The 25,420-nt window shown below is 38.3% G+C and overlaps 1 protein-coding gene across 1 annotated transcript in view; it reads right to left on the reverse strand.

Annotated features, from left to right (window-relative positions):
* Nucleotides 1-24,981, reverse strand: part of LOC117382938 (pro-neuregulin-3, membrane-bound isoform) — a 598,115-nt gene extending 573,134 nt beyond the window's left edge. Inside the window, exon 1 of the mRNA XM_033980184.2 lies at nucleotides 24,168-24,981. Coding sequence (XP_033836075.1) covers nucleotides 24,168-24,891 — 724 coding nt within the window. The 5' untranslated portion in view covers nucleotides 24,892-24,981. The remainder of the gene's footprint in view (nucleotides 1-24,167) is intronic.
* Between the last annotated feature and the right edge of the window lie 439 nt (nucleotides 24,982-25,420).

Below are 25,420 nucleotides of genomic sequence, written 5' to 3' on the forward strand. Positions count from 1 at the left end.
GTAAGGAGTAAGGCTCCAGAGTTGTCCCAAGATGTGCGTGGAGGAGAGACCAACTATATTTAATCGGTAACGCTCAACCTCCCACACAAGCTCAGGCTCCTTTTCCCCTAGTGAAGATATTCCATGTCCCCAGAGCCAGTTTCTGTGTCTGCAGATCCAGTCGTCAAAGCCCCTGCCTTTGACTTCCACCCTGACCTCTCTGCACCGGCCCCTCACTGATCCTTATGCAGGTGGTGGATCTACAGGCTGTGCCTGGCCCTGTGTTTTATTTAAACACAGTTATCCACTCAGTCTAATGCAACCAGAGCTATAGACACTAATTGTCCATATGCCCTCCGCATTCTGCCCTTTTCATCACATAAAGTTGTATAATGTTCCACAGTGGGACCGAAATCGCTGACATGTCTCTGCTGAGGATTCCTACACTGGGCCGTCGCCTAGGCAACGGCAGTTTACTGGCCTGCTTTCACGCACAGCCCACACTCATGTGAAATGGCTCCTGTGGAACATTGGAACATCGGCTGCTCTCTGTCCATGGCTGTGTACGATGAGTGTGTCCCTCCTCCTCCTCACACCTCAAACTACATAAGACACTACACTACACATTTTACAATTTTTTTACTATATATATATATATATATATATATATATATATATATATATATATATATATATATATATATATATATATATATATATATACACACATATATATATATATACACACATATATATATATATATATATATATACACACATATATATATATATATATATATACATACACACACACACATTTCTTTACCCTTGTCAGGGTAAAGAAATGCCAGAAGTGCAAACCAGCAGACATGAGCAGCACATGCAAAGAGGTGATTACCTAGCAACTATAGTGTGAAAAAGAGCTGAGTATTACTCAGTTACATTTACTTGAGTAACTTTATAGAAAAATACTTTTTAGAGTACTTTTTATTAGTATTGAAGCAACAGTACTCGTAGCTGAGGAAAAGATCATTCTAAAGATATTCAGGAAAGGCTCATTTCTGTCCTGTGCCTTTTTTTTTATATCAACACCTGCTCAAATGAGTATCTATTTTTGATAGTAGTTTTAGTATTGATTAGTATTTGATTTTCTATACTTTCAAGCTAAACACCTACTTGGAAAAAAAAAAAAAAAGCTCTGAATGTCTGGAAAAGCACTATATACAATCTTTTTTTTAATTTATGTATTTATTTTTATTTTATTTTTTTACAGCAGGTACTATCCCACCAGACAAAGTCACAATTAGAAAAAGACATTAAACTTGCACTTTTATGCTGCTCATCTGACAGAACTGGCTAGGGGCGGACCGCGCTGGAGCATTATTGCCTATTTGAAAAGCTGTCTTATTTAATAACTTCCACAAAAATCAATAGGTATTTCTTACAAGTGCCTGAGCACATTAGGCCTGGAAGCACAATATTGGGTTTGCCTACATTAGCTGCACGTCATGTTGCAGGGAAATTACAAGCTAACGTCAACGTCAAAGAAGCATATAGATTAGTAACAGGTAAGCGGTAATGATCGGAGCAATAGATTATGTGGGGAAATTGAATTAGGTTTTGAAACACGGAGCTCGGGGCCGCCTGGTGAATAGGTAGTTAGTGATTTGATGTGGGCTGAGTGAATACCGGCCATGATCAGCGCACCATCTGTTAGCAGTGAGAGGGGTGAGAAGGGCTTTTAGTTAGAACATTTGGAGTCAGTTCAGTGAAGTAGCTTATAACAGATCATGCCATGTTTAGCCAGGAACAATAAATGAATAATAATGAATTAATAATAATAATAATAATAATAATAATAATAATAATAATGCTGAATCAATATATGTCTAGATGTTAGAGTTAGGTTGTCAAAAGTATCACAAATCAGACACTAATCAATGCTAAAACTAGTATTGAAAGTAGATACTCATTTGAGCAGGTATCAGTACTGAAAAAAGTCACATTTGCAAGACACAAATTAACTTTTCCTGAATATCTTTAGAATGATTTTCAGCTGTATCAGAGCAAGTATAAACCTGCATAGACTATTATACGCTCACGGACAACTATGGAACCCAGCAGAAAGACTGAGGGCTTACACAGATATAAGAACACCTGGTAATATAAAAGAAAGTATTATTATTTAATGTGGAAAATCCCATTACACTGTCTATTTTTTTATCACTGTGGTATCAGAATTGGTATTGAATATCGATGTCACAGTTCTGCCGGTTTGCATGTTTTTTCCCCAGTCCGGCTCCGTTTTTCAGCCTGTTACGGACCTTCTTTTGTTACCTCCCTGTTTCCCTGCAGCGACCTCTCGTTTGGTTAATCAGCCCGGGGTAGTCTATATATACTGCTTCTGTTCTGTCAGTTCTGGCTAGATTGTTGAGCAGTCAAAAGCAACTCTCAAGTCCTACATCTGAAATACCCTGTTTGCATTAATCCCTGTTTGAGTTACCTGTTCCTGAGTGTATTTCCCCAGCCTGTTCCCCTTTTTGAATTCTCAGTGTCGGATGAGATTTTTGTTGATATTAAATAAGACATTTTTCCTCAGTGTTTATTTGCCTGATTTACCATATTCTGAATTACCTGTTAAAAGGACACTTTCTGTTGATAGTTTCTAAGACGTTTGACCGCTCTCTTTGTGTTGCATTTGGGTCCAGTTTACCTGCATGATAATCGAGTCTGTTCCTTCTAAATATGTTTTGTGTTAGCAATTAATACCCCATACAAGTGTAATAACCCCTCTTTAATAAATGTCTTCGATTAGCTCAAAGCTCACAACGGTCTAGTCAGAATATTATAGGATTTTATGTCAATGTCAACCTCTTGATTAATGAGCAAGTAACCCTGACAATGCAAAGTTTCTCCCAATTCTCCTGCTTTTGGTCCTGAAAATGTGTGCCTGTGCCGAGGTGCCCAGCGCAGCGTCATTTGTCAAAGTCTGCCTTTAATTATTCACGCTCTTGTCTACATATTGAACATGTTTCTCTTTCTGATCATGAATATTTCAGCAAACTTCCTCTCATCCCTGTGAATCTTCATGGCTGCTTACAGTACGGACCGGAGAGGCGTCAGGTGAAGATGACAGGGGAAGATGACAGGTGCATCCCAGACAGAAGCTCCACAAGGCTTCAGGGCAAATCAGCAGATCTTTATAAGGAATTAAACATCTCCAGCTCCCTGCATAGCTGATTAAGAACAACAGCGCGTGTGTCTGTGTGAATGATGATCCCAAAGCTATTGGCTATTTTTCAATTGTAGAAATATATTAGAGAAATGTGAAATCCTGGGCTGCTCCTCCTCCAGGCAAATGTTATCCATCTTAATCCAGTCTTAATAATGATATGACAGAGGGATTATGCTGGTTTTGGGCACAGAAAAAGGCCCCAGTGAAGGAAGCAGTGGTCCAGGCATTCATTGATCATTCAGTTCTACAAGAGGAATGAACTGGCAGCAACTGGCATGCAAATGTTTTCTTTTGTTTGTGAACTCAAAGAGGGCTACCTGACCACCAAGAATGTTAATGAAACTGTGTGTAGCCTCTGCTCTGACAGTTTTTCTTTCTGTTTTTTTTTTTTTTGTTGTTTGTTTTTTTAGTACCGGTTCTACAATCACAACTGAACATGTGTTGCCTGTGCCTTAACCTGCAGATAGAGGACACACAAGTTTTTTTTCTTATTCTCAGTATATGGACAGGCCTCGTGTGAAAGTTCAGAAACTCCAGATTTCAATCACTGAGCTGCAGGAGGCTGCACTAGCATTGATTAATGATTGGCTGCTAATGCTGGGGTTTAGGTGATGAGGCTCATTGATGGAGGCTTCTGATTTCTGAAACATCAAATGATCACATAGATAAATGGGCCATCAAGCCCATTGTTTGTTTGTTTGTTTGTTTATATATATATATATATATATATATATATATATATATATATATATATATATATATATATATATATATAAATTAACATTACAGTAAAAGCTATATTTGATTGAAAAATGTCTACTTGGGACACAGACAGGTCATATTTATAGATCGGAAATTAAAATCTTTCATAAAGTTTACTTAATGCACAGTGCTAATTTTGCTTAAGATAAAATATTGGTATAGTTTTCATTAATGTATTTTTTTTTTTCTTTTTTCTTTTTTTTTTTTGTGGACTAAAAAAATAAAATAAAACTCAACATCCAAGGAGCACATCTGTGCATGCCCCATGAAGCAATGACAAACAATTTAAACCAAATTTACATATATAGGCACATCAGCAAATGATATATTAATTAATGGTTTAACTTGTCATGACTGAACCATTTCAGCAGAACCATGACTCATGCCTTATGTCTATACTGTTTTGGATGGAAATTAACTAATATTACACAGTTTATTGGAAATTGAATCTCTGGCCTTTTTTCCAGGCGAACAGGTGGTCCATAAAGCCTGTGGAAAGATGATCTTTTGTGAGCATGCTCAGTGCAGACCTCCTCTCAGAGCCAGTGGTAAAATGTGGCCCAGAGGAGAACATGGACAGACCAGTAATCGGGTCCAGGTGCTGCGGGGCCAAACGTACATTAGCTCTTTCAAATGTATTTTCCAATTGAATGGATTATCATTGCTGTTATTACGGGCATTGAATGAGCTGTCATATGCAGTGGGAGGCATCAAGAGTGGCTTAAGTATAACATGCCAACAGTACATTTACTGTCGGTGTACATAGGTTACCGGATCAAAACCAGGCCACTTACAATCATTTGGATTGATAGTGTTGAATAAAATGAAGAAATACTGCAAGAAATACTATGAAACAGACAAAAATAAGTTACAGACTCAGAATTTCACCTCCCAATTTGGCTTCTTGGACACAGACACATGGCACTGGATCAGTCATTAAAGATGCCCTATGTAACCTTTCCGGTGGAGTGTATTACCTGCTTGTCTCCAAAGAGATTATATTGCTTTCCCTGATTTGCTTCACACTATGACATTCAACTTGCCCAAAAAATACCTTTAACAATGCGATCCTACTATGACGGGGTCACTGCCAATGAACACTAATGCCATACTATGTTCCATTTGAGACATAGCAAAATTACCATGGAGACAAGCAGATGATGAACTCTCCGCCAAAAAAAACGCACGTTTAAAGAGGTGGTATTACACTTCTATGAGGTATTATTTGCTAACACACCATGATCACCAGGTTACCTTTTATTGTTTTGAAAATGCAGTTTGTTTTTGACATTCTAAGTCTCCCCACCATTTTCTCTCTGCACTAAGTTAAGCTGAGCTGCATGGATGACATATAAAACCACTTCAGGGATGTTTTTGATGAGGGAACAACGTTATAACATGGTAGAAAGCTCTAAAAAGTCAATTTTGCACAATACCCCCTCTTTAATTTAAAGGGGAAACATGAATTGCCTTTCATAACCATGTGGACGATGTTTAATGGTTATTACTTTACTCACAGTTGTATTTCATTTGATTCATGAGTAATGCTCTATAGTCCTGCATTCAAGGCTAGAGTTGTCCTGATTTCACCTACCCCCTATCCCTGTCTACTTACTTCACCTCACATGCTTGCTGAGGTGTGATGAAGTAATTTATGTATGTTTGAGTTTGAGTAATCTAGCGATCTCTACCGGGCACTAGTCAAACCTTCAGTACAGTACAATTAGCAGTTCAACTCTGTCCAAAGCTCAGTCCACGAGCCTGCATCACCCATCCTCCTACAAGACAATGTTCCATAAATATATGAATGCAGGATACAAAATAATACACCGCAACTTGACAAACGTGATGTAATGTGCAGTAGTACACGGTTATTGTGATGTGATGACACTCTGAAGGGGGAATGACTTTTTATTACTCAGCCCTTTAAGATCAATATTGCTACCAAGAACAAAATATAAATCCACGCACCATATGGATTATAGTTTTAATACTAAATACTAAACAAGAAAGAAAAAGGTATGATTCTTAGCCATACATCTTCTTTAAAGAGACGTCAGTTATTGCATGGAAACGCCTACCCTGCCAGTCAAACAGAGTCATTGGACTGGTACAGTATGAAATGGTGGGACTCATTTACTATATGGCTGCCGCTCGCTCCGGTTGATTGCCCTTCTGCAAAATCAATACAATTGTCCTGGTGAATGAATACATATTGATATCCTAATATGGCCTATTCCCGTAATCATTTCCCCCTCGGAGGAATGCATCGGGGGGGAGTTTTTCTCTGCACGCAGCATGAAGGATGACCGGGTGCCTCCACATTCTGTCATGTGTGGAGTCTATTCTATGGAAAAATTGAATTGTTGTCATTACTGGGGCAATCCATGCGACAAAAACTGGCTCTTATTTGTCAGAACAATTGTACAAAAATGAAATTGTTTTATATCCATACAACATTAAACGGCCTATACCCCATTGTTTCCATGTAATTTCCAGCTCGACAAACAATACACAGCTAGTAAAATAATTAATTAGTGAATATGTGTAATTTTAAAGGCACTGTTTATTGTCTTAATAACATGAAAACCAGAACTAGTTTATTTAAATCAGAAGTCTCAAACTCGCAGCCCGGGGGTCAATTGCAGCCTGCGAGACAATATTTTGTGGCCCGCAGGACAATATGAAAGTGTAATGTTAGTGTGGCGTTACCATGTTGCGTATAGACGGTTCCACCAAACTGGTAAACCCCAAACACCCATGTCACTCAAGCTGTGTACTCTCGTCACAAAAGATTCAACAAATAATGGAGTATATCCATAAAATTCACCCAGACTCTGCCTCCTGTGGTCCCAAGCTAATTTGAGTTTGAGACCCCTGATTTAAATGGTTTGCAGCGGTCCACAGTTACTCTTCACTTAACTTACTTTCAAAAGCCAACACAAATCTCATCATGTTAGCGTGGTACTAACAGCAACTAGCACACTAACTGTACGCTTCCTGATTCATAATTAGATGCAGATAGTACACAGTGAGCTTTGACTTCAGGAGCTACTTGTACCATATGTGTATACTGGTGCAGGACACATTTTGCATGGACAAAAAAAACAAAAAACATTTCTAATTCAGCCAATCCTCTGTCAGTAAAAGCATGTGATATGATGGTGTAATTTTGACACATTTCTGATGGATTACAAAACCCTCATCTGATCAACATTATCAGTAAGCCATTCATTGTTGTCGATATACACTAGGGATACGCAGATACTATCAAATATTGGCATTGATCCAGGAAAATACGTTGGATTGTGTATGGCTGCTATGATATTAGTCCAGCCAATACCCTGGTTGGGCTTTTTATTGGATGTAATAAGACTATCTACTGGCAAATGTTGACCTAACGATGTTTCATAAGATGTTCAACAATTACTTGCTGGAAAAAAACACATTTGAATCCATTTTGTAGTAAGTCAACTGTGTTTTGATGGAAATAAAATACTGTAAGTCTCAATATCAGTATCAGAACTGAAAAAGCTGGATCGGTGCATTTCTAATATACAACTTTTTTTTTCCAAAACCGCATCTCTGACCGTAGAGTATTTCTGCCCCCTGCCCTTTCTGAGATTTAGACCCCATCAGATAACATGACAGTACACCGTGACCCAATGAGCAGTGTGCATGCAGGGTCAGTGTGGGGTCAAGCGCGCCGAGATACACGTCCATATGCGGAGACAGGACTGGAGGCACGCACAACTATCCAGGGAAAACTGGGAAGACTAAGCCGCTCACAGCCAAACTAATCCAAGTGTGAAGATTGTGAACGCAGCAATCTGCTTTATACGGCTCAGATGTGGCCCTGCGCAATGATTAGGAGAGCAACATGTGCAGGCAGTCAGAGGTGAAGCCAGCCACTGCTAATTTAGCCTTAATATGATTACTGATTGTATTATGGCCCACTCATTACCGATCCTTCATGGAGAACTACACCGGACTACGCGTCATTACTGCTCCAGTGTGCCAGAGATAAGTCAATATTGGATCTAGTCAGTGATCTGCAGCTCGCCAGCAGGGGGAGTGCACAGAGGAGGCAAAGACAAGAGAGACATCGCTAAAAGTCTAATTTATTTCTTGTTAAGTGCTGCGCTTGTAATTATAAGCAGCACTCTGACACCGTGGATTGCTTCCTCTTCTGCTTCTTTGACACCAACAATGGCAATAAATGTGTTTTGAATCTGAAATTATTAAATGAGTATTTTTGTTTAATTTTAATGTGAATTTCTTAAACACACACACACACACACACACAACTATTTATATATTATTTAAGAACACACATGTAAAGTACAACTGTAACAAAATGTCTGTGTAATCCTTCAGTCATCTATAGCAAAAGACAAAGTTAAATCAGTCAACTGGACAAAAAGTTGTAGGAGTGAAGACGTTTCGCTGCTCATCCAAGCCGCTTCTTCAGTTCTGGTCTGATTACTGGTGGACACTACCTTATATCTATCTAGTTAGCTCCTCCCCTCACATAGATATAAGGCAGTGTCCACCAGTAATCAGACCAGAACTGAAGAAGCGGCTTGGATGAGCAGCGAAACATCTTCACTCCTACAACAATTTGTCCAGTTGACAGATTTAAATTGCATCTTCTGCTATAAATGTAACAATTTTAAATTGTTATGTCAGAGGTAGAAACCGTGTTCTTAAGTCCATAAATCATCGGCACATTCCTATTAAGCCTTTCTGTCATAAAACCATGTTCATTAAAACTGCATGCTTACATTAACAGGGCATGTTTGATATGAGGTAAGATTAGTTTATTACCATGGTAGTTCCCTCTGCTGCCAGTTGATGGAGCTCTAAACCAGATTTGTGTATGGGGAGCCCCCAGCCTGGAAAATAATGTTTGGTTCTACACAGGGTCATGATGCCAAAGCAAATGTACTCAAGAGCATATTTAAAGGTCCTGTATTATATAAAATGGACTCTTGTGAGTTTTAAACTATATTCAATTGTTACCTGCAGTTGTGTTTTGTTTCATTCACACATCTTTGAGTGGTAGTTGTACTCAATAGCTACATTTTACCTTTTGTTCAGTAGAAATTGGCAATTCCAGGGCTGAAATTATCCATTCTAGTTTCTAGTGAAGGTTTCTGGTATTTAAACAGACGAGGTTTGTTTATTAGACATGTGTGAATGAAACAAAATACAACTGTGGGTATGTTTTTGATGAGGAAACAACATAGATAAACAAAAGAAAAACAAAAAAACAGTGTAATATGAGCCCACAATTCAAGTCACCATTATCCAAAACACTGTATTATTTATATTACTGATAACCTCCTGCATACAATTATATCATACCTACTCATTTTTGTTGAATGTAGTAGGAAGGAACTTTAGTTGAGACCCTAATGAATTAATTACAGCCAGCGGGTACATCATTCTTAATCTGTAATTGGTTTAGATTAGGAACTTTTTGTTTCGGACTGGCACAGAAATGAATATTTTTGTTAAATTGTATGAGTCCTAATCAAAGGGGAGTGTGACTTGGACCATTAGTAGAAGAGAGACAGTCTGAATGTGCTGTCTAGTGACTAATCTTACCGCTTCACAAGCACGCTGCAGATTTGCATAGCAGCCAACTTCCATCCATCAGAATTAATTTGATTATTAATATTCCGTTATGGCTTGACGTTTTACTGTGGTCATTAGACTAAATCAATTACGTGGGATATTTTACTTCCACCTTCATATTTCACCCATAAATCTTCACTTAGGGTTGCATTTGAGAATTGATTTGAGAATTGATTAGGGGTTACCACGGCAAACCAGGACACAGGATGCCCTTCCTCTCACAACTAGATTAATTTCTGCAACTGGACTGGGCTATGAGGGAGAATGGGTGTTGCCCTGAGACACGATGATAGATGCAATATTCAAACCAATTTCACATGACTTATATGTATGAAATTCTGTTGTGGGTGGTTGGAATCTATGTAATATGTTTTGAAACTCAGTGCTTTCGCCTAACGAGTCATATGTTGATAATTGTAATCATTATCTGGACTATACAGACTCTAATATCCGTGAGTATTTCTTATACAGAGGGTTATCAGTCTGGTCACCGCTCCTTTTGTCACGTCTCCAGTCAGAACAAAACAGGATCGTTCAATCAGATTTGTTTCTTCAGCGATGCATGTGAAACTAATTGGTCACATATAATTTTGAGCAGAATTATATTTCTCTCACCTTAGATTAAGAAAGTTTAGTTCTCACTGATACTGCAAAAATCCTCGATGTTTTTCGTTTTTTCAGATACATTTTTTCTTATCTTTTATCTCATAAGCTGCTTCATTTGGTTTGATACGGACAGACAATGCGTGTCCCTGACTGACTAATCCACCTATCAGTCTTGTCCATCTGAACTCGGGGAGATTCACTGCTGACCAGACTCACATCTTTGTAAAGTAGTAGGAATAATAAAAGTAAATTACATCAAAATGTGAAAAAAAAATAAAATAAAATAATAATAATAATAATAATAATAATAATAATAATAATAATAATAATAACAAATAAAAAAAGAAAGTATTTTATCAATTTTAATACACTTTATTAATGAACATTCTGTATTTAAAAAAGCTTCAGTCACCATATTTCAACCTTTATTTTGTTGATCATTTATTTAAAAAATCTCATTGTACAATAGAAATCATTGTTTGCGTAGTCGGCTATTCTAAAATATAATCGTCGACTAGTCAACTTCTAAAATAATTCTTAGCTGTAGCCAAACTATTTTAATTCCTGTAGTTTTTAAATCATAATTACATTAAACCACTTCACCATCGCTGCCCCATAAGTCGCCAATGACTCACTCACAAACCAGGATACTCTGTAATGGATGAATGAGACGCGCACATACTGAGTGCAGTTTTCCATGTGATAAAACAACATGGTAAATAACTTACCACTAAAACAGTATTTTTACGGGGCTGACATTAAAACCAGCGTTCCCAGTGCTGCCTCCAGGGCCTCATGAATCACACGGACGAGTAAACCGGCTCTTTAAGGTGTCACTGCGGTTTGATTTAAACGGCATGAGAGATATTTTTCTAACTATGGCTTTATTTGGTGAGATAGTACCTGTGGTAAATATTTATCATAGTTTAACGTCAGTTAAGTGGCAATTTGTGGAAAAAAGTTGAGAAGAAAAAGGCAAAGGTGCAGAAAATACAGAAGCACAAAAAGCAAAAATAGATATAAGAAAATAGATATAATAAATAAATAAAATAGATATAATAAAACAGATGACAGATAGGGTTCTAAAATGTACTCACAAGGAAAGTGATTTTTTTTTTTCTGACAGTTTAAACAACCATTTAACAAAGTAATTTATTTGTATAATCATGCATTTTGGCTCCTATTAACATTATGATTTCTAGGTAACATTTATAGAATTATGTCACATGTGCTGCCCAACCACAAAGTCAAATTATCAACTTGCACAAAATAAAATAAAAAAAAACAGAAAACCCTCGGCACAATTTTTACTGAACTATTACATTTAATGATGTGACCTATGTTTTAGTAAATATGAGTAGTCTAACCTGTTATATGCACTTTAAAGAAGACATATTGTGCTTGTGTCTGCTGTATAGTTATAATCGTTGACACCCGTGGTTACAATTTGAACATTTTAAATCACAACATTGATCTAAAATGAGTCCACTTAGAAAACCGCAGTGCACAATGGGAGCTGACATTGGCGTAAACATCATTCCAACACCTTGCTCGCACATCTCAGGATTGAGATCTGTCGGCCACTCCAATGGATAGATAGCTGCACATCGCTATTTTTATTTATTTTTTTCATTTGTACCAAAATTAGTACGTGGCGCTGCTGAATCATATATGTTATCACTGGTTAAGAAAATAACATTGGAGAAGGAGGTGTAGAGCAGTAGGTGTGTACTGGTACTGGTGAAAACAGAGGTAGTTTGGAGCAATGAAGCCTTGAATACAGGAGAATAAAGATTACTCACATACTCACACACGCATGAATCACTCTAAATACAACTTCAGAGGGTAAATGAGAAGTGAAACAACTATAACATGATAGATTTTTCAGAATAGGTCCATTTTAAAGGGTCTATATTGCACTTGGTATAATGTTGTTTCCTCATCACAGAGATACCCGGACTTGTGTTTTGTTTCACTGACACAAACCTTGCATATTTAGGCGAGTTTTTCTCTTAAACAAGGGCCTGTCACGTGGTAATACAGGAAGGGCTCCACTGTGTTTTTAATCTCCATTTTAAAATCCACCTTCACTAGATCATTTCAGAATAATCTCTACTAAACAAAAAGTAAAAGATACCTGTTAACTTGAAAACTACCTCTTCATGACATGGTGAGGTGGAACAGAGTATTTTGAGCATTGGAGACATATACAGGGTTACACAATGGTTACTCAAATGTGTGACAGAACACAACTCCGGGTACATTATGGATGTCAACATTGTAACACGGCTTAAAGCTCACGAGTCAATTTTGCATAATATAGGACCTTTAATAAAAAACAGGCCTATCACTCAGTCGGCGTCCGGCCGCTATAAGCCTGCTTTGAGTGACTGATAGGTGAGCTAATATGGTGCAGCTCCACAGTCAGTGAGAGCTGGCCTGACGCACCTGTTAATCTGGATTTAGGCTGCCGAGCCAGTGTCTGACAGAGGCGTAATCCCGCTGAGGAGCTGCGCACAAAGGCAGGACAGAGGCAGAGCGCTGGGATTGGGGCGGACTATCCGGTATGGATCTCACATCACAGGGAGCAGCCTGGATCACTGCAGCGGCTTAGGCACTGAGCTCACACGGCCAGGGACAGCAAGCGAACATCGTGCATACACTACCAGTCAAAAGTTTGAACACACCCTCTTATTCTCATTTTTTTTTTACTACTTTCTACATTTTAGATGCAGACGGAAGACATCAAATATATGGTGTGGGTAGCAAAAAAAAAGAAAAACTCAACTTTTTTTTTTCTTTTTATGTGCTATATACACATGTGCCTGCGGTGAGAATTTATAGTGTAAATAATCATGGAAATGAGAAAGAAAAATAAATGAAAAAGTGCCTTGCCCAAGACCTTGAGTTAGTGGGAGACCAGCTCTTTCAGCAGAGCTTGGTCATAATAATGATAAAGCAGAGCCAACAGTACCCAAATCGTGTACTTTCTTTGTCCCCAGGGTGAAATTATTTTTGTAACTGTCATGCATCGCTGAGCACAACAAGAAATGGAATTATCCTATATTTATAACAACTAGAGTCCCTTATTCTTATACAAGCAAACATTCTGATTTTAAATGTTAAGAGCAAGATTGGAACAATACACAAAGTGGTTCAGAGGTAGACTTGGTTTGTTTCTGGTTTAGTCCTGGTTTAGTCCTGGTTCAGTCATGGTGTAGACCTGGTTTAATCCTGGTTTAGCCCTGGTGTAGTCCTGGATTAGTCCTGGTTTGGTCCTGGTTTAGCCCTTTGGTTCTTGTGGGGTGTTCCTGGTCTGATCTAGCAGAGTTCCTTGGTTAGACATTATTTTAGTCCTGGCACAACACTACACTAACTTGTTTTTGACTCAATACTCAATACCAATCTTGCAAGACAAAGCTGATTAATAAAACAACAGACTCTCTACTAGACCAAGACAAAGACCATTATAAACTCTGCACAGGTAATTGGCCTGCATTTTCAATCCATCCATACTTATTCAAATTAGTTACTAGTTTCAGTATCAATTGGTAACTTGGTATTACATTTGTAATACACTTTAGAGCCTCGTCGAAGCCTCTCAAAGTGCTACACTTAGTCATGACTCATTCACTCCATACTTGTTGATGGTAAGATACTTTAGTAGCCAGAGCTATCCTAGGGCTGCAACAGATAAATAGCAAAATGATGAAATTATTAGCCATAGAAGTAACTTTTTTCAACCCTATACAGCTAAAATCGTGTTCGTATTACAATACAAATAACAAAACTCTTACCATTATTGCAAAAACATTGTACACACAATGAATATTGAGCCCAAAAAATATTGTTTATATTGAACAATAAGTCGATAGAGTAATTATCCTGATTTACTCACGCAAATGCCACATTCACACTAATGAAGGTGAGTGAAGTGTCTTGACTAAGGACACAATGACGGAAGTTGGACCAAGTGCTCTAACAAGACACTGTCTCCCCTGTCTGGTTTAGTCCAATTTATGTAGTGTAATCTCAGCCTTTGCTGGTCTGAAACTAGCTGGATATCTTTTCTTTGACACCTGCTTTCAGATCTACCTTGGAAACCTTCCTTTAAAGGGTTTATATCACACAAAGTTCATTCTTGTGAGCTTTAAGCCATGTTATAATGTTGTTACCTCATCAAAAACACACATGAAGTTGTGTTTTGTTTCATTAACACATGAGTAATCCAGGTTTATTAGTCTGTCCACAGCTCCAAAGCTCAAAAAGTTCTGTTCCACATTTTGATGTCATGTAATAGTAGTTTTAGTTCAGTAGAAAGATCCAGGGCTGAAATCATCCAAATGAGTCTAGTGAAGGTGTATGAAGATTATAAACACAGTAAAGCACTTCCTGTATTACAAAATGACATCACAAATTGGAACAGAATGTTTTCTATTTGAGAGAAAAAAAAGAAAAAAAAACTATTCAGGGTTTGTGTGAGGGATGTTTTTGATGAGGAAACAACATTATAACAAATATGAGAAAATAGCATAATATGGGCCCTTTAATGCCTGCTTTAGTCTGTTGTCTGCAGAATTCTGGCTCCAGAAAGTGTTATTCCTGAAAAGCTGGCTCCGGATGCGATAAAGCGTTGCCGCCATTACTCATTTCTCTATTGAGTCATGAAGCCTGTTTTAACTGCATTGATAATTCACTCACTTATTTTTGCCTGGCGCCTTCACATCCAATAATAACTGTTTGATTTTACACTCCTTTCAAACTGACTAATATCCATCCAGGGATTACAAATTAAAAACAAATGCTGGCAAACGTTATTAAATTCATATTGCTTTCAATGGGATGAATTATGAGGTGACAATTTTTCATTTTCAGAAGGATTGCAAGGGTAGGTTGACACGAAACTAGGTCAATGGCTATCAGAAATCAGCCAACTGGGTCTGGTTTTCAAGTCATAATTCAATGAGCCAAAGACAGGGAGAGAATCCTATTAAAATGAGTGGCATGAGATTTGTAATTTACGCGTCTTTATGTAAGGCTAATTAAACAGTTACAAGATGTGTCATGAAAAAGACAGTGAAGATGAGCAATGGATCAAAACGTCGGGGCTACTGTCAGAGGTGGGCAGAATAACCAAAATTTTTTTGTCAAGTAAAAGTAGCGTTACTTCAAAATAATATTAGTCAAGTAGAAGTATAAAGTCTCTCGGCTGGCCTGAGAACGCCTTGGGATCCCACCGGAGGAGCTGGAGGACGTGTCTGGGGTGAGGGAAGTCTGGGAGTCCCTGTTCAGACTGCTGCTCCCGCGACCCGGCCCCGGATAAGCGGAAGAAAATGGATGGATATAAGTATAAAGTCCAAGAGACTACTCAAGCAAGAGTACAAAAAGTGTTTGGGCAAACTGATACTCATATTTGAGTAGCAGTTTACCCAAAACACTTTTTGTACTCTTGCTATATGAGTAATTTAAAAGAGTAACTGTGACATCTGATTTATAATTTGGAGTTAATGCAATTTGAAGGACAAAACGTTCAAATCATTTCATATTGTCAACATAAAACTTCTGTCACTTGTAGATTTACTCACAGGGGAAGAGTAACCACAACTTTTTCTCAAGTACCAGTACAAAAAGTATTTGGGTAAACTGCTAGTCAAATAAGAGTAACTTAAGAGTAACTATGGGCGTAACATGCGATTTATAATTTGGAGTTAATGTAATTTGAAGGACAAAATGTTAAATAATGCTCAAAAATGACAAAAAAAAATAAAATCACATATTAAGTTCAAATCACTTTATTGTCATTGTCATTGTCATATTGACATAAAACTTCTGTCACTTGTAGACTTACTCACAGTGGGAAGAGGAATCAAAACTTTTACTCAAGTAAGAGTGCTTCAATATTTATATTACTCAAGTAGAAGTAAAACTATGGTACTCTGAAAAGTACACACTCAAGTAAATGTAACTGAGTAATATCCACCTGATATCGAGCAAATACATGTAAATTCAATAGTGTCACTCTATGAATTTTATCTTGACCATTTATGACAAATTTTCAAGTAAACAAAACCTACAAGGTCAGCTGCAAGGCATTAATCACAAGCCAAACAAAATCACAATTTGAATGAACGCAAATCACAAATACTGCCATTTTTGAAGTACTAAAATCAATGTCCTGTTTTATTCTGTTTAAAATCTACTAACCACAACATGTTCTGAAATGTGATTCTTGTATTAGTTTGTCACTTCATATTTCAGTCTTTTTGTTAATTCCTCTGGACGTGGGCAGAGTCCTATTGTTAAAACCCAAACCACAAATCGAATCACGATCACTGTGCTTGTCAGAAACACCACAATAACATTTTTTTTTTTTTTTTTTTTTAACGAAATCTTTCATACCCGGTAAGCAAGCAACAAAAGCGTACATTTTACAACAGTCAAATTTATATTACATTATTATATTGCATTTCCCCGTCAATAAAATCACTTTACATCAAGAACAAACATGCTCGGTTACTGTTAAGTTCTGAGGTGACATTGCACTGACATTTCCTGGAGACTGACCCTAACCTTAATCATAATTACTACTGCCCTAACCTTTACCGCAACTCTAACTTAAATTAACCAATTAATATTAAAGGATTTAGCTCGTGGGGACTAGATTTCATCCCCTATAATGTAATGAATACCCGCCCACACATTTGCCTCTTACGCAGTCACGGGAGGCAAGGTGGGTTAAGTGTATTGCCCAAGAATACAACAGCAGTACATTTTTGAGGGAAGGGAATAGTGCTGAAAACTCAAACTGTGCTACTACTGCTTTAAAAGGTAGGCTATAGTTGCAACTACTTTTCCTCTCACCGGGGAATTGAGATTTTGTTCCACATTACAGTAATAGTCCTTTAATAATTAATAGTCCTTGTATTAACTGACATGTAGTGCTTTTGTTGTAATTTATGATACCGCGGAGTCGATTCCTACAAGTACAGCCCCTCCTATGGACAGCTGTAGATGACACGAGCATGCATGTTTTTATCATTTGATTTTTTTCTCCATCTGTGCCAAAACTACGTGACTCTGCTGATGACGTCTTGAGTACATGACAATAGAGATTACTCAGACATGCCCACATCACTATGTTATATGAGATCATGCACAAAGTAGTTTAATACTGTATTTCAAAAGTAAACAGGGCTATCAGTTATTTCAGAGAGTTCACACATCACTGTTTGGTCAACTCTACCTGTGACAGCAGCTGACCAATAAAAGGAGAGTATCGCATCTGTGTCAGAGCATGAGTTGGCATTATACAGGTGAGCACACAGTTATGATTTGACATTATCCGTTTGTACTGACATTTCGCCCAGCCGTTTATCAATTTCTTACAATAAACCAGCATTTGTATTAGCTCGACTAGTTATACCCATGCTTTAAAGGGGCTATCTTAGGCTATTTTCTGTTTATCCCTCTTTGAAAACACCCTGTTCCACCTTGTGATGTCATGTGGTAATACAGGAAGTGCTACAGGAAGTGCTCCAGTGTGTGCTCCAGTGCTCCATATGCATTCATTAGAATCATTTGGATCATTTCAGCCCTGGAATTGCCAATCTCTACGGAAGAAAAGATAAAAATGTAGCTGTTAAGTTGTAAACTACCACTTCATGACATCACAAGGTGGAACAGAGCATTTTGAGTTTGAGAGATGTATACAGACTAATAATAATAGGTTACTCAAACTCAAAACACAACTCCAGGTATGTTTTTGAGGAGGTAACAACAATCTAACATGACTTAAAGCTCACGATTAATTCTCATCTCAATTTTGCTTAATACAGGACATTTAAATTTGTCATCTGTTCTCCCATTACAGCAAACCTAACAGCCTAATTCAACATGCCATTTCGCACTGGAGTACAGCCATGCCCAGTGCGAGAGCTGTAATCAATGTCCATCTTCATTTGGTGACCCGCAAAGATACATCCAGTACCATAAAAGCGTCACAGATGCCCTGCTCAACTCCAATTAACGCGCTTCTATTAGAGCTTGAGCCACAGCCAGCGCGGCCAATTCTGAAATACCACCGAACGCATCTATGCATAATGGATGGTAATGCGGAAATGATGGCCTTTTCAAATCAAAGCAGCGAGTGGGTGGGCGTTGACAAGGGGGGAGGCCAAACCAGGACTGCGTAGGAATATCGAACCAGTCACCACAACTTCAACTGACAGACGACTGACATTTTCCACAGTGTATCTATCACTGGGTCTAATAGTTTTCACGTGTATTCGCAGTGGAGAAATGGCATTCTACTAGTGATGTGACATTACTGAACGAGTCGGTGCTTTTGAACGGTTCTTTAAAGTGAACGTTTGAAACCAGACCTCATTTTTGAAACGATCCGGATCTTTATCTTTCTGATATGTATGCATTTTTATACTTTGTGCACAAAAAACACACAGTTAACATCATAAAAACAGTTAGGTTATGCATAATTTGTTTAGATTATGCATAATTTCAAAGGAGAAAACACACTCCCACTCTCAGTTTGAACCGTTTTAATCAAATCTTAGCCTTGGACATTTCTCTCTCAGATTAGTTTGTAGATAAAATGAGTTCTCATATTGGCTTCTGTCATATAATTCAATTTTTAAAAAGATAGTCCTTTGAACAGCTCTTTGATATGCACGGATCCAACAGATTCGGATCCTGCAAAAAGAGCCAAAAGTCATGTCACTACGTTCTACTCTTCCCAAACACTAATTAATAAATGGATGGACTATGATAAACGGTGGACGTATTTCTGGAGCAGATAAAAAAGCTACAGATTCACTCTATGTTTCCAATTATCAGAGGGGCATTCTGCATCTCTTGGGGATGCGGGGAGATTAGAAACATATGCTAATGCGGGCAGGTAGAATAGAATGGTTGGGTATGATGAATGTGTAGCTGCTGGGAAGACATCTTAAAAAACAAATACGATACATCATGGTCCAGGAAAAAAGCCTTTGCATAGTTAGAGATGTTAATGGTTAAATCTAATTCTTGTGTCATATAATGCATTATTCAATCTTTTTGAACACTTCTGAACACCTAGGGCTATGTTGCCTATATTGCATGATTCACAGTTTAAAATAACGTTGGGGTTGTCAAAACTATGGAAAATCAGATACGAATCAAAACGAAAACAAGTACTGAAGTATAAGACACATAGACTAGTATACACCCATGGACCACTATGGAACCTACCTGGACGACTGAGGGATTTCACAGATATAAAACCACATGGTAATACCAAAGGAAGTACTACGATTTAATGTTGAAAATCACATTGAATTCTTACAACACAAAACCCAACTGTTGCCAGGAGAGGGTCCAGGGAGATATTTTAATGAAGATGAAATAATAGCTGTTAGCATAAAATGGTAGAGGCGGAAATGTTTATGGTTTATGATGATCAAAATTTGTCTGGGGGAAAGGTATTGGATTACCACCCAATGATGTCACAAGGTGGAACAAAATGTTTGTTTGTTTTGGTTGGTTCCCAGCTCTTTCAACTGGTACATGATATTGTATTAATATTTACTTTATTTGAAGTATATACAAACAGAAGACATCAAATATATGAAGCAAGGTAATTATGTAGCAAAGAAAAAGTAAAAAAACTCAGCTAAAAAGTTTTGATACTTTATATTCAAATCTTCAGAGTAGCCACTGTTTGCTTTGTTGGCAGCGCTGCAAACCTTTGGCCTTCTCTCGGTGAGCTTCGTGATGAAGCCACGTGAAATCACAGCTGTGCCATGTCAGGGTCAAGAAATGGCAAAATTGCAAATGAGGGTTCAAAGCAAAGGGTGGCCATTAAAAATAAATTAAACATAAATTAAAATAGCAGTTTTGAGTTATTTTGAGTTTGCTACATTCCATATGTGTCATGTGTTTAAAAAAACAAACAAAAAAAAAAAAACATAAAAAAGTCTATTCAAACTTTTGACTGGTGGTGTAGATCTGGTAGTACAAAAGGCAAAGCACTTTCTTAGGTGGTTCTTAGTATTAAAAATTGGAATGAAACAAATCACAGCTCAAAGTTTTTTATTAGATTCATCATTATACAAGCTCCCAAAGTCCATTTAGCTGAGTAGTAAACCTTTTGCAGATGAAATCTTAAATTGAGTCATTTTGGTGACCTTTTGTTCCACCCGACTGGTGCTCAGATCTGTGTTCTGATCTGCTTTAGTTTTTCAGTTGGTTTGACAGCTTTGTCAAAGAAATTGCTTTTTCAGAAAGTAAAAAAAAAAAAAAGAAGATTTTGTATATTCAGCTATTGAGGAGTCAAGTGCTGTCTCAAGACTGTATATTAAGGAAGAAACCCGATACTCAATACCAGTTCTGATACTATGGTGACAATAATAATAATAATAATAATAAAAAAATAAAAAAATAAAAAAATAAATAAATAAAAATCATTTATTTACATTAAATGGTAGTACTTTATTTGCATTACCATATATGTGTAATCACTAGAACAGAAAATAAAATATTATATATATCCTTTTAATATATAAACAAGTATGAGTGATTTAAACACTTTGATGAATAGGTACAAGAAGAAAAGACCAGAGCGTGATCTACAGTGAAGCTATATCAGTGAAAACAATTAGCATACAGTTCATTACAGCATTTAATCATGCAATTATGCATAAAGATATCATGCGATTAGAAGCGTAAACGTGACGGTAGATTCTTCCACACTTGGAGATTAACTGTGACCTGGCAGCTGTGTTCCACGTCACCTGCACACCTGCCTCTCATCCAATACTCTGACAGGGACTGACAGGAGCAGAGCCCGAGGCCCGGGTGATCAGGCTCACCACTCAGGCTCACTGATCAGGCTCACTCTAGCCCACTCCAAACCACCGCAAACGATCAGAGCACAGGGGGAAGTGTGCTGAAAGCAGACACCATTTTCACATCACACGCTTTAACATGAAGGAAGCAGCGGAGGCGGCAGGACAGCCAGAGACAAAGGGCTTCAGAGAGACGTTTACACAAATCAATACATGTGAGCATAGCATAGCATCTCTCAAGGACACAGCCACAGAGCCGGGGAGCTACAAGCCTAGTCTATGAACCATTAGATTGGACTAAGCAATATTTTGCCTTGGATTTATGAAACACCTTCCAAGATAGCAGTGTTTTCACAAAACTAATATTTCAAACTTGATTGCGCTAGACTTGACACTCAATGCCGATTCCATGATGATAATAAAAACGCTCTTTCCTTTGACAATAGAATGTGATTTCCGAACGTTCAGTCTTACTTTCTTTTATATTACCAATTATAAGTCAATCACTCACCACATTCGTACTATAGGCAAGGTCTGTCAATGTCAGAGCATGAATACATTATCGCAAACCCTACTGGCCAGTCCAACTAAAGGTGCACACAGGACTGTGCAAAGAAATACTTGGTCAACCAGAGACTTGTTAATTAGTCGACTAAAAAGGCAGCTTGGCAAAAGCACTCAAAACTATTATGTATCTCTATGTATCTATGTATCTGATCCACTCCCAAGACTACACCTTCATGAGAGTTCATGCAAAAACTACTATTTATGCAGTACTAGGAAACTGTGTATTTATATAAATACAGATTAAACTTGTGAATCATGAGCTTAATCTGACTTTTTACAAATAATTACCAAATAATACCAAATCTTCAGCTAACACACACTTTGGTTTATAGTCAGAAACACATGGCTGTAATCAGGGAAGTTGTACGTGATGTCACATTACATACTACTTGAAATTACAGTGGCAGTGAAGGCAGCACACACCCATTTATTGACTTAGTTTGCACTAAAATTGCAAAAAATTACTAGGAACAGTAGCAGTAAATTGCCAGTAGCAACTATGTGTTGTAAATGTGACGATAGGCGCTGATCTAATGGGTGCTGAGGGGCCAGAGCACCCATGTGAATTTCCCTCAATCTCATATTGACTCTATTTTTTGCGAGTGTGCTTGAACTCATATTTGCCATCAAGTTGCATGAGCTATCACCACAGTAACAACTCAGCATTTTGTTGTCGTTAGCAGACGTCACTTCCCATTTAGTGATTCACGGAGCAGCAAACCTCTGAGCTTGTGAGATAAAAGACAAGAAACACAAATGTAACAGCTATTCTATAACTCTGTCTCAAATCGTCTTAGGCCAAGCTCTTAAGACTGCTGTGTTGCATAATTCCTACTGTTGGCAAAAAAGCTTTTCAATTTTGTCAAGTCTGTTTATTGTACATTTATAATCTTAGTACTCTGCTCGTACGCCAACTGTTCCTCCATCATCATTATAACTGAGTGTTTGAGAAAATTGTCCTTTCATTGGAGACTTTTTATGACATATCTAATCCCAAAAGCAGCAGGAGCCATTTGCATTAGTCATCAAGCATAGCCAAGCGTTATTATGAGTCGGTGTGACATGCACGGGGAGCATTTGAAATGGCATAAGACATGAGAGAATGTCAACACCAAAAACACACCATCAGCATCAACACAAGCACGTGTCATTTGAACTGCTCTAAGTGTGTCGTCACTCACAAGGAAATCAATACAACTGTTCCACCAGCATTCTGTGTCCATTACCAGGATCTATGCAGTTATTAAGTCTTGGTCTGTACCTATGTTTCATTACTATGTCGTAGTGACACTTGAATCTGTTGATGTAAGCCATTTTTTGTATATTTTTAATACAGATCAATATCAGTCTCGTCCCCACACCCTCTGACGCATCTACAGTCCAGCCAAACAAGACTGTGCAATTATATTTGTTGTTTTTTTTTTTTTTGGGGGGGGGGGGGTTCAGTGATGCATGTGAAATTATGTAAATGACGTAATATCTAATTGATCTGACCTTAGATTAACCAAGTTTAGTGCTTCACTCATTGATTCTACAGAAATCCGTCATATTTTTCAGTTCCCTGTGATAATTTTTTCCGATACCGACGGACCATGCATGTGCCTGATTGGCTAATCCACCTGTCAATCACGCCCATCTGAAAACAGGGAGATTCACCGGTGACCAGACTCGCATCTTACAAGTTAAAAATGTACTATGTAACTTTTCTGGTAAAGGTTCCACCCGCTTCTTCTCTCAGTGGAGATGATATTGATTGTCCTAGAATGTTTCACAGTATGACATATTATCTATGACGACAACCAGGTGGGACCAAAAGGCACAAGAATGTATATTTTATGTATATTGTAAAGTTATTTTTGAGCAATAAAAACACCAATAATGAACTGAAAACCAGGCAGATACTTATTTCCATACTGCTGAACATTCCAAGTCAAATGAGAAAACATCCTCATGGCATGGAGACAAGTGGGTCATGGATCCCCAACCAGAAAAGACCATAGTGCACCTATAATATTAATCCAGAATCAGAACAATAAGAAATATTCCAATGAAGAATTTTGCAATGAAGTATGCATCTCCTTTACTGTGAACCCACTTCTCAAGGCCCAAAACCTCATTAAACAGCGGCCTATCCATTCTTCAAACCGTGTTTCTTTTTCATTCACAATCTATACTTACTAAATTTCCCTTCAAATACTAACTCTTTGAGTCAAAACACTCAGGCAGCCATTTTCTACTCTGCTGAAAGTCACTGAGAATCAAACTTAACTTGTGATGCAGCAAGAAAGCCCAGTGAATCCATCAAACCACTGAATAATTCATTATTGACATCACAACAGTTGGGATGGCCTTACTGTAGCAGTCGATGCTATTGATCAGTGCTGTGCAATTCTTGGCCTACATGGTGTCAAACGTACAAAATAGGCCTAAATAGAAAACAACACTTGCCAACACTTTTATGCATAGAAGACTTGCAAGCCAATAAAATACTACGTAAAATTCAAAGCCCAGCACTAGTGTAAAGTTGGTTGACTTACGTGTCTTATGATGTCCATGGCTACGCGTGGTCGTCGTGGTAGCAGCAGCCTCTTTAGTGGTGTGTTCAGGGGTCCACGTGGCTGTCTGGTCGTGGAGCACTGTGGGGTTGTGTGGGGATGGGCTGACCGTACCTGCTCCAATCGTGTAGGTGCTTCTGGGCGCTGCGGTGGTCGTAGTAAACCCATGGCGTCCGTTATGGTTCCCAGGATTCCTTGGGGTAACCTGGCTTCCGTAAGCTCCACCCCCTCTGTGGTTTACAGCAGTGGTGGTTGCGGTAAAGCGAGTCCTGCCTCTCCCCACCGTTTTGGCAGTGGGGTTCCCTCCCTCTGCTGTGGTAGTAGTAATAGTAGTAGTAGTGGTGGTAGTAGTAGAAGTATCAGCGCTTTTGGGAATTCCACTGGGCTTGGAGAGAAAGATTGGATCCTGCCCTATCCGGTTAGCATCCACCAGGTCTGTTGGCACATAATCCCGCACGGTTCCCACAACAATCCACTTAAGCAACATCAGGCTGAGTCCGAGGCCAACGAAGCCGATGAGCAGAGGGACTACACAGAGCCACGTCTGCTGCCGCGGCCAGAATGGGCATCGGAGCGGAGCCCGGGCCTGGTTCTGGCTCTCGCCCCTGGCCCCGGAAGTGGCTCCAGCACTCTCTGGCTCCTCCAGAATGACTGCCCCTGAACTTGCAGCCTCACTCATCCTGCCCTGTCGTCCACTATGGCTCATTGTGGATTAATCCAGAGATTGGCATCAGTAGTTAGTGGCAAAACACAGCAATAAATAGCTTTGTAGAGTTATAATCCTTGAATGTACATATTAAATCCAAAGACAGGAGTAGTCCAAGAGAAGCATGCAAACACTCACTGACAAACCAGGTACAGGACAATCAAAACACAGCTATACAAAAGCACAGAGATATTGTAGAATATATAAGTTAGTAGTGAGCGTGGAGGGTTACACAAGAATCCAAACAGGAGAGTTCAGGAGCAGGAAAATGGAAGGAGAAGTGCAATAGTACCTCTATCGGTGAGAAGGGCCAGGAGAGAGAGAGGAGAGGTGCTGGGAGAAAGCCTTTACATTTGTGCATGGGCAGATGCACAAAATAAATCTATTTTTTACTCAATATATATTCTTTTCATTTACAATTTGAATGGCACAGAGATCCTTAGTGTTTTTGTAAAGTTCTAGCTGAAGGCTAGGTCCTGGGTCCACACCTAACGCAGACACAATTTTTTTTTTTTTTTTTGTTTTTTTT

Source organism: Periophthalmus magnuspinnatus, chromosome 15 (assembly GCF_009829125.3).
Source record: "Periophthalmus magnuspinnatus isolate fPerMag1 chromosome 15, fPerMag1.2.pri, whole genome shotgun sequence".
NCBI lineage: Eukaryota > Metazoa > Chordata > Actinopteri > Gobiiformes > Gobiidae > Periophthalmus > Periophthalmus magnuspinnatus.